General features: G+C 38.0%; 1 protein-coding gene across 1 annotated transcript; it reads left to right on the plus strand.

Annotated features, from left to right (window-relative positions):
* Positions 1–9815: 9815 nt before the first annotated feature.
* Positions 9816–10766, plus strand: LOC138092725 (olfactory receptor 52A1). The gene has a single exon (XM_068988791.1). The coding sequence runs from the start codon at positions 9816–9818 to the stop codon at positions 10764–10766; it is 951 nt and encodes a 316-aa protein (XP_068844892.1).
* The last annotated feature ends 865 nt before the right edge of the window (positions 10767–11631 follow it).

The raw sequence follows: 11631 nt of genomic DNA on the forward strand, positions 1-11631 counted from the left end.
ATCCCAGGGATGGGGGAGCCTGGTGGGCTGCCATCTATGGGGTTGCACAGAGTCGGACACGACTGAAGCGACTTAGCATCAGCAGCAGCAGCATGTGCTATATATAACTTTTTGTGTGTTTATGTGAAGTAACTTAAAAATCTCTGTAACATATTTTTAGAAATATTCCCCAATATTTCTTAATGTACTAATATTTCTGTCTATATGTATTTTAGTTAGTTTTCTATCTGATTATAACTTTACACTCCACTGTCTTCTGTGCTGCTGCTATCATCTCACGAAGGGCAAAACCTTTAAGAGTTACTAAAAATAATTATTTTTAATGAGTTTTTTATTGTTGTGAATGTTTGTGCATTTCCTAAATAAAAAAAAATTCTGGCTATGTATTTTGCAAATATTTCCTCCCAGTAGCTGGTTTTAAATTAATCTAACATCAATAACCTCAAATATGCAGACACACCACGCTTATGGCAGAAAGTAAAGAGGAGCTAAGGAGCCTCTTGATGAAAGTGAAAGAGGAGAGTGAAAAACTTTGCTTAAAGCTCAACATTCAGAAAACGAAGATCATGGCATCTGGTCCCATCACTTCATGGGGAAAGAGTGGAAACTGTGTCAGACTTTATTTTTTTGGACTCCAAAATCACTGCAGATGATGACTGCAGCCACAAAATTAAAAGACGCTTACTCCTTGGAAGAAAAGTTATGACCAACCTAGATAGTATATTCAAAAGCAGAGACGTTACTTTGCCGACTAAGGTCCGTCTAGTCAAGGCTATGGTTTCTCCTGTGGTCATGTATGGATGTGAGAGTTGGACTGTGAAGAAGCCTGAGTGCTGAAGAATTTTTGCTTTTGAACTGTGGTGTTGGAGAAGACTCTTGAGAGTCCCTTGGACTGCAAGGAGATCCAACCAGTCCATTCTGAAGGAGATCAACCCTGGGATTTCTTGGGAAGGAATGATGCTAAAGCTGAAATTCCAGTACTTTGGCCACCTCATGCGAAGAGTTGACTCATTGGAAAAGACTCTGATGCTGGGAGGGATTGGGGGCAGGAGGAGAAGGGGACGACCGAGGATGAGATGGCTGGATGGCATCACCGACTCGATGGACGTAAGTCTGAGTGAACTCCGGGAGATGGTGATGGACAGGGAGGCCTGGCGTGCTGTGATTCATGGGGTCGCAGAGAGTCAGACACGACTGAGCAACTGAACTGAACTGAACTGAAGAGCATGTTAACAGATATTTTTGATTTTCATGAAGTCTGCTGCTGCTTAGTCACTTCAGTCGCGTCCGACTCTGTTCGACCCCATAGACGGCAGCCCACCAGGCTCCCCTGCCCCTGGGATTCTCCAGGCAAGAACACTGGAGTGGGTTGCCATTTCCTTCTCCAATGCATGGAAGTGAAAAGTGAAAGTGAAGTTGTTCAGTCATGTCCGACTCTTAGTGACCCTAATTTATCTCTTTATGCTCTTGGATTATGCTTTTTCGTCCTTTCTAGGAAATCTGCCTAATGTCGTAACAAAAGTGTTCTTATGTTTAGCTTTATAATCCATTTCAAGTTATTTTATTATCATTTGTTAAAAACAAAGCTAATTTTTTTAAATGGGTATCCTGTTGTTTAAATGTTATTTATATAAAAGACCTATTCTCCATTGAATTATCTCAACATTGTTTTTGAGAATCTATTGATTTTTTTTATGTACCAATTAATACTGACCTCATATTCTGTATGTTTTTTGGCAGTTTAGCAGATTTTGGAGATAGAAGTCATTCAATGACTCATATTATTAAAATAAGAGATGGACAGAAAACAGTTCTTAGGTCTTACTCTGCTAATGACCTAGATTGCAAAACTGACGTTTGCTTCATAATGAATACATATCTGTAATCATGGTAAACAAATTAAAATTTATGACATTCTATGTTAAACAATAATAACTTTTCTAAAAAAATGAACAAGAAAAATAGAAGGGAAAAAGAAAGAAGGAAAAACCCAACATGCATAAGGATTGATTTAGGTATGAAGGTGTTTCTAAATGTTAAAATAAAGAAAAAGTAAATTTATGCTTCTGGGAGCAAAATTAACTGGGGACAGTTTTTCAAATATATTCACATGAACTGAAATCTGAACAAGATATGCTAGCCTTCTATAACAGAGATGGTGATGGGACCCCACTCCAGTACTCTTGAATGGAAAATCCCATGGACGGAGGAGCCTGGTAGGCTGCAGTCCATAGCGTCGCGAAGAGTCTGACACGACTGAGCGACTTCACTTTAACTTTTCACTTTCATACATTGGAGAAGGAAATGGCAACCCACTCCAGTGTTCTTGGCTGGAGAATCCCAGGGATGGGGGAGGGGCTGCTGTCTATGGGGTCGCACAGAGTTGGACACAACTGAAGCAATTTAGCAGCAGCAGCAGCAGCAGCCTTCTATAATGGGAACAGAGTGAAGAAAATGAAAAAAAAAATTATGTTGGAGTATTGTTCTAGTAGATGACATGTTGAAGGTAACTGATTTAAGTAGATAAAATTGCCATCATATTTGTATAATTTGAGCAAAAGGACTCAGGTAAACACTTGGGGAAACATCAAAATTTATACTCAGTTGACTGCAAGGAGATCCAGTCAGTCCATTCTAAAGGAGATCAGTGCTGGGTGTTCTTTGGAAGGAATGATGCTAAAACTGAAACTCCAGTACTTTGGCCACCTCATGAGAAGAGTTGACTCATTGGAAAAGACTCTGATGCTGGGAGGGATTGGGGGCAGGAGGAGAAGGGGATGACAGAGGATGAGATGGCTGGATGGCATCACGGACTCGATGGACGTGAATCTGAGTGAACTCCGGGAGTTGGTGATGGACAGGGAGGCCTGGTGTGCTGCAATTCATGGAGTTGCAAAGAGTCGGACACGACTGAGTGACCGAACTGAACTGAACTGAACTGAACTGAGACAGAACAGGCGATAAATGAAATGGTATATCAGAAAATAAAAGATAGGCTGAAGAGAAGTACAGATATCATTGGACCTCTGAATCAATGCCATTCAACATGAATCAGTATAATGTTTTCATTCTCCTCCACAAAATAATTTCTGGAAAGAAAATGTAGGATCTTTTCCTTTTCATCATATCTCTTAATCACCCTGAAATCCATTGGAAATAACCTCCAGCCCACAGAAAAGATTTCTCCTAAATTTGCCAACATGTCTATGCTACATCAAGTATATCTAAAATTTAGTTACAGTTAAGAAAGTCTAAAAACTGGGTAAAATGTCAAAGAGAAAGATATCATGTGTCTAAAACTTTCTTAGAATTTATTTGCACTCATGATAAAAGATATCCTATTTTGTCTCTCTTTATTTCCCAAAATTTCAAGATATATTTTCTTAATTAAAAGCACATGGAATGATACCTTCATATATCTGACACACATAATACCTTCTTTATGAAGGAAGAAAGGAGGAAAAGAGGGAAAATTGTAAAGTGAGGGATGGAAAAACTTTATTTATGTGTACAATTTAGTCAGAACTCTCTCTAGTAGGATTTATAAATGTCAACCACTATTGATCACTCTAAGAAATAAACAAAAAAAGTACTGAATATACAAAAATAGTCTTAATAAAATACAAATCAAAGGAGTGAGACTGCAGGAAATGTGAAGTGCATAATAAAATAGCATATGGATACAGATTTTTCCTCTCAAAATGCTTCATTGAAAGAAAGTGTCACGGGTTATTTATTCAAGTAGAAATCATTGGCAAAGAAATGTCTATATTTAGGTAGAGCTTAGATTTTTTTGGCAAATTAGGAGATCCAGAAAAACAACTGAGATATAAATAGAACACTGGTATACATAAATATCTCTTATTCATTTTATGCAAGAGAAAAATAGAAGAGAAGGGATGTGTCTGTAAGTGTAATAATAATTTCAGGGATATTAGGTGTGGATGAACCCAAGAGGACATAACTATAATTTTCTGGGTCCCTTGTGGTTTAACTGATGGCTAATAAACCCCTCATTTTATGTTTCTAAATCCTCCTTCTCCACACATTCATTATAGAACATAAACTGATGGGTAGCAGCTTTCTTATTCAATTCAAACTAAATAAATTGATGTTATGCCTCCAAGTAATACAGATCTTGCCCTAGCTTTTATTAGAAAATGAACACAAATATATGATCTAAAGCAGACTTACAAAATATGGAGAATGTCTGTTATAGAGACCAGAGAAAAGCATGAAAGGCTGTCCCAGAGATGTTTCCCCATTGCAGATGACTCCGTGCAAGATGGATTCGTGTTCCTGATGTTGAATGAGTGTTGTTACAGAGCGGGGTCCAAATAGAATGAAGAGGAACTGAGAACACGTAACACAAACAAGAAGGGGCACTGTGTTATAAGAGCTGAGTGATGTTAATATGAAGAACCGACAATACTTTTCTGATAATCTAGTGAGAGCAGAACCAGCACCCAACAATTAGCAAGTAAGTTTCACTATTCCCAAGTTTACCTCCATAATGTTTCATTGCCACATTTTTCAATAATAATCACTCTATTCTATTCCATCAACCCTGTGCTCAATTATGCATTTTCCACCTGACATTCCAATGTCTGTACTTACCAGATCAAACTCAAATATTGTTCCTACATCTTAAAAAGCTCAGAAACTGTGGTTATTTTTAAAGGATTTCTATTTTAATTCTTATGTTTTAGAAAGAAAAATGATTATTTCTTGTCAGTGAGGTATGGATTGATCATAAAATTAGTCATTGAGGAGCAAACCTATGGATATCCAACTGCTTCTTTTAGTGACTAGTCTATCATAGATAATTGTCAACTGTTACAGGTACAGAATTAAAATGACTTATTGATTCCTTCATTTGTGGTTTAGCAACAGGAACCACAGCTGCTTCCTGTGTTACTGCCCTATTTGTTGACACTCATTGTAGGGTTAGCTGATCATCAGTTTACTCATATGAAGTAACTTTATCAAAGAATCTATGAAAAAAAAAAAACACAAACCTATCCCTATTTTCACAGAATTACATATATCTCTCTAATGTATGGTTTGAGGATTTTTTTGCTTCAAAATATGCAATGTATGCAATGCAAAATATGCAATAGGAAATGCTTTTGATCAGATAAAAGCTTTCATATAATGGATAAGCTCCAAAGTTTTCACAAAAAGTCAATGAATTGAGTAATGATTACTCTTTTTTGAGTTGCCCTAAATTTCTCATCTTAAATATTTCTGAAATTCTAAGGTCAGGTCTCTGTTTAGTTCTATATTTGAATTCTTTTCAGGAACACATCCTTCCACCACTTTATTTTCTAATAATTTATTATGCCTCAGCTCAGAAAAAATGACTAAAGTGTCGCAGACTTTCTGTTTTTTATGAAAAATTAATGAGACTTAATTAGTCAAATCTTATGCTAATGATAGCTAATGATAGTTCTGAAAATCTTATGCTAATGATAGCTAATGATAGTTCTGAAAAGTTTAAACCCAAGAATCAGTCATTCATGCCCGACTCTTTGCGAACCCATGGATAGCAGCACCACAGGCTTCCCTGTCCATCACCAACTCCTGCAGTTTACTCAAACGCACGTCCATTGAGTTGGTGATGCCATCCAACCATCTCATCTTCTGTTGTCCCCTTCTTCTCCCACCTTCAATCTTTCCCAGCATCAGGGTCTTTTCAAATGAGTCAGTTCTTCACATGAGGTGGCCAAAGTATTGGAATTTCAGCTTCAACATCAGTCCTTCCAGTGAATATTCAGGACTGATTTCCTTTAGGATGGACTGGTGGGATCTCCTTGCAGTCCAAGGGACTCTCAAGAGTCTTCTCCAACACCACAGTTCAAAAGCATCAATTCTTTGGCACTCAGCTATCTTCACAGTCCAACTCTCACATCCATACATGACCACTGGAAAAACCATAGCCTTGACTAGGTGGACCTTTGTTGGCAAAGTAATGTTTTTGCATTTTAATATGCTGTCTAAGTTGGTCATAGCTTTTCTTCCAAGGGCCAAGTGTCTTTTAATTTCATAGCTTCAGTCACCATCTGCAGTAAATTTGGAGACCCCCAAAATAAAGTCTGTCACTGTTTCCCCATCTATTTGCCTTGAAGGGGTGGATGCCATGATCTTAGTTTTCAAAATGTTGAGTTTTAAGCCAACTTTTTCACTCTCCTTTTTCACTTTCTACATGAGGCTATTTAGTTCTTCTTCACTTTCTGCCGTTAAGGATGGAGTCATCTACATATCTGAGGTTATTATATTTCTCCCAGCAATCTTGATTCCAGCTTGTGCTTCATCATTCCAGGGTTTCTCATGAGGTACCCTGCATATAAGTTAAAATAAGCAGGGTGACAATATACAGCCTTGACATACTCCTTTCGCAATTTGGAACCAGTCTGTGGTTCCATGTCCAGTTCTAACTGTTGCTTCCTCACCTGCATACAGATTTCTCAAGAGGCAGGTCAGATTGTCTGGTATTCCCACCTCTTCCAGAATTTTCCAGTTTGGTGATCCACACAGTCAGAGGCTTTGGCATAGTCAATAAAGCAGAAATAGATGTTTTTCTGGAACTCTCTTGCTTTTTTGATGATCCAGCAAATGTTGGCAATTTAATCTCTGGTTCCTCTCTCTTTCCAAAAACCAGCTTGAACATCAGGAAGTTCATGGTTCACCTATTGCTGAAGCCTGGCTTGGAGAATTTTGAGCATTACTTTACTAGCATGTGAGATGAGTGCAATTGTGCAGTACTTTGAGCATTCTTTGGCATTGCCTTTTTTTGGGATTGGAATGAAAACTGACCTTTTCCAGTCCTGTGACCACTGCTGAGTTTTCCAAATTTGCTGGCATATTAAGTACAGCACTTTCACAGAATCATCTTTCAGGATTTGAAACAGCTCAACTGGAATTCCATCACCTCCACTAGTTTTATTCATGGTGATGCTTCCTAAGGCCCACTTGACTTCACATTCCAGGTGTCTGGCTGTAGGTGAGTGGTCAAACCATCATGATTACCTGGGTCATGAAGATATTTTTTGTATAGTTATATTGTGTATTCTTCTCACCTCCTCTTAATATCTTCTGCTTCTGTTAGGTCCATACAATTTCTGTCCTTTATTGTGCCCAGCTTTGCATGAATTGTTCCCTTGGTATCTCTAATTTTCTTGAAGAGATCTCTAGTCTTTCCCATTCTATTGTTTTCCTCTATTTCTTTGCATTGTTCACTTAGGAAGCCTTTTTCAAATCTATCCTTGCTATTCTTTGGAACTATGCATTCAAACGGGTATATCTTTCCTTTTCTCCCTTGCTTTTCGCTTCTCTTCTTTTCACAGCTACCAAGATGGATGGGTCATGGTGGAGAGTTCTGACAAGCTGTGGTCCACTGGAGAAGGGAAGAGAAAACCACTTTAGTATTCTTGCCTTGAGAACCCCGTGAATAGTATGAAAAGGCAAAAAGATAAGACACTGAAAGATGAACTCTCTGCTACTGGAGATCTGTGGAGAAATAACTCCAGAAAGAATGAAGAGATGGAGCCAAACCAAAAACAGCACCCAATTGTGGATGTGACTGGTGATGATAGTAAAGTCTGATACTGTTAGAGCAATATTGTGAAGGAACCTGGAATGTTATGTTCATGAATCAAGGCAAGTTAGAAATGGTCAAAGAGGAAATGGCAAGAGTGAACATTGACATTTTAGGAATCAGCAAACTGAGATGGACTGGAGTGGGTGAATTTAACTCAGATGACAATTGTATCTACTACTGTGGGAAAGAATCCCTTAGAAGAAATGGAGTAGCCATCATAGTCAACAAAAGACCCGAAATGCAGTACTTGGATGCACCTCAAAAATGACAGAATGATCTCTGTTCCTTTCCAAGGAAAACCATTCAATATCACAGAATCCAAGTTTTGCTCAGACCAGTAATGCTGAACAAGCTGAAGTTGACCAATTCTATGAAGACTTTTAAGGCCGTCTAGAACTAACACCCAAAAAAGATGTCCTTTTCATTATAGGGGGCTATAATGCAAAAGTAGGAAGTCAAGAAACACCTGGAGTAACAGGCAGATTTGGCCTTGGAATACTGAATGAAACAGGGCATAGGCTAATAGAGTTTTGCCAAGAGAACCCACTCGTCATGGCAAACACCTGCTTCCAACAACACAAGAGAAGACTTTACACATAGATATCACCAGATGGTCAATACCAAAATCAGATTGATTATATTCTTTGCAGCCAAAGATGGAGAAGTATTATATAGTCAGAAAAAACAAGACTGGGAGCTGGCTGTGGCTCAGATCATGAACTCCTTATTGCCAAATTCAGACTTAAATTGAAGAAAGTAGGGAAAAACACTAGACCATTCAGGTATGATCTGAATCAGATCCCTTATGATTATACAGTGGAAGTGACAAATCAATTCAAGGAATTAGATCTGATAGACAGAGCGCCTGAAGAACTATGGACAGAGGTTTGTGACATTGTACAGGAGGCAGTGATCAAGCCCATCCCCAAGAAAAAGAAATTCAAAAGGGCAAAATGGTTGTCTGAGGAGGCCTTACAAGTAGTTGTGAAAAGAAGAAAAACAAAATGCAAACACCCAAGAGTGAAGCCTCTATTTCAATTACCCATGTTCTTATATCCATCAGTCATTAAGAATGAGTCCTCATACCTACATATTTTGCTACTGTTGCCAACATTGCTTTCTTGAGTTCTCTTGACTCTAAACATTTTGTAATGTGTATTACAAAATATATTTTATTTTAAGCAGGAAAATGAAGCATTTCAGCTATTAGAAATATAGGCAAAACAGTTCAGTTTTACTAGAAACATAAAACAGTATCCAGAAACTTTGGTCCAGACTTACCAAATGTACACAGCTTTGAATGACCTTTTCTAAAACTCTTCCTTCAAGTTCTTCTGAACTTGGTGATGAAAGTTTTGGTGATCTAGTTTTACACAGAGATAGATAATATATATCATCAATACATAGACAAATATATTTTGCTTTTAGGTGACAAGTGTTCCTATGTTTATTCTCTTTCTTAGAAGGCAACCTGCACTAATATATTGTCAGACTTTCAATGTCCAAATCGAATGGCTTTGACTGAGAGACCACTGAGAATAATAAGAATGCTGAAGCAGTAAATGAAATGTGGAATGCGAAGAGAATCATTAACTTCTGATTAAAATATAATTTCCAACCAAAATAAACAACTTTTTTGTTTTCACAGCCTTGAAGTGAAATGACAGACACATCAGCAGTTGCGTAAGCAGTCCTTGTGTGTTCTTGTGCGTATGTACTCAGCCGCTTCAGTCGTGTCTGACTTTTTGCAACCCCACGGACTGTAGTCCGCCAGGCTCCTCTGTCTGTGGGATTTTCCAAGCAAGAATACTGGAGTGAGTTGCCCTGTCCTCCTCCTGGGTACTGTCCCAACCCAGGGATTGAACCTGTGTCTCTTATGGCTCCTGCATTGGCAGGTGGGTTCTTTACCAGTAGAGCCGTCCGGGAACCCAGGTATTTGGTTGGTTCTAATGCAGTCGCACTGCCGTGCCAATACAATTTTTATGATGCATGCCATTGTTAAAAACATGATGTGTCATTGTGTATCTTTTACCTTTTATACGATATGGATGATATGATATTTTATATGATATTATATGAGATGGATGATATGATCTGAGAGATCTACCAAAATCATACACTCAATATGATGACTTTGGATGAAAATAAGAAGTAGAAGAGGAAGTAGCATGGACTGAGATATGTCTTTTTTTGCATCATGAGACCCAAGGACACTATGTCCATTTACAACACCACAGTCTTCATGCCTTCTGAGTTCACACTAATAGGGATCCCAGGCCTAGAGTCTGTGCAGTGCTGGGTTGGGATTCCATTTTGTGCCATGTATCTCATGGCTATGATTGGAAACTCCTTGCTTCTCATTATCATCAAATCAGAACACAGTCTCCATCAGCCCATGTACATTTTTCTAGGCATGCTAGGAGTCACAGATATTGCTCTCAGCACAAGCATTGTGCCCAAGATGCTTGGAATCTTCTGGTTTCATGTACCAGAAATACATTTGGATTGTTGCCTGCTTCAAATGTGGCTCATCCACACATTTCAGGGCATAGAGTCAGGCATCTTGCTGGCCATGGCCTTGGACCGCTATGTAGCTATCTGTTATCCACTCAGATATGCTGCCATCTTCTCGCACCAGTTAGTCACTCAAATAGCAGCTATGGTAACACTCAGGGCTGCCATTCTTGTAGCACCATGCCTAATACTGATAAAGATTCGATTACAATTTTACCATACAACAGTCATCTCTCATTCCTACTGTGAACATATGGCTGTCGTGAAACTGGCTGCAGAAAATATCAGGGTTAACAAAATCTATGGTTTGTTTGTGGCCTTCACTGTTGCTGGGCTTGACATTGTGTTAGTCACGTTGTCCTACATACAGATATTCATCACAGTTTTTCGTTTGCCTCAGAAGGAGGCTAGGTTGAAAGCGTTCAACACTTGCGTCGCTCACATCTGTGTCTTCCTCCAGTTCTACTCCCTTGGTTTCTTCTCCTTCTTTGCACATAGATTTGGTTCCCACATCCCTCCTTATATTCACATCCTCTTTTCTAGCACTTATCTGCTGGTCCCTCCATTTCTCAACCCACTTGTCTATGGTGCAAAGACCAAGCAGATCCGTGTCCATATGGTAAAAATATTTTGTTCAAAAAATTTGCTGTGAGAAAAACTTTTATGTTTACCTTTTTGTGAGTAGTAACACTTTTCCCCCAACATGATAAAACAGCAGATTCATTGTTATTGGAAATGTTTTTTCCAATAACAAGTTTTGCTCAAGTTTTCTATTTAATTTTTTTTTTTTCAATTTGCAAGCATGTTAGCTATTGCCTATTAACCCATGACAGCAGTCAGTAGGATTGTGGATCCTAGATGGGTAATGAGAATGATAAGCATAAAGGAGGAAAATACTGATTGTTTCTCCTTTACATTTCTTTTTAATTTTTTTAGTACCTGCTTGAGTGTACACTTGTAAACATCTAGCTCTGGAAAGATTCACAAATTGTGCATCTCTCAGTGAATTTAGATATGCCTAAGGCTTAATGTTCTGCAGTATCCAAGTACTCAATAAATCTAGTTCTTGATTTTGTTTCTTGGTCCTCTGGGTCTTCTTTTAAAAAATGGAGGAAGTATATGTTAACTGTTCTTATCAAAAACAAAACAAACAGAAATTATATCTCTATGTTTGTAATGAGAAAATAAAGTCTAAAAATTTCAGTATATTTTCAGGGTCATCCATAAAGTTATAGGCAGTATAACTCATAAGCAGTAAACTCATAAGCAGTAAAATTATTCATTTTAATTAACTCATCAAGTGTTATCAAATTCCTAAGCCACTATAAATACTATGCTACAGAATAGTAGCATAGAGGTAAATTTGACACAGTGATCAATTTTCATGAGTTTGTAAACTTTTTATCCTTTTTATTTCCTAGTGAACAAGAGGGAAACAGAGACATGGTAATGAGAGAGAAGTGGTAATAGCATGCACAAATTAATCTCCAGATTTTGTAGGAAATTAAGTTTTTAAA

This window comes from Capricornis sumatraensis, chromosome 16 (assembly GCF_032405125.1).
Source record: "Capricornis sumatraensis isolate serow.1 chromosome 16, serow.2, whole genome shotgun sequence".
Classification (NCBI taxonomy): domain Eukaryota; kingdom Metazoa; phylum Chordata; class Mammalia; order Artiodactyla; family Bovidae; genus Capricornis; species Capricornis sumatraensis.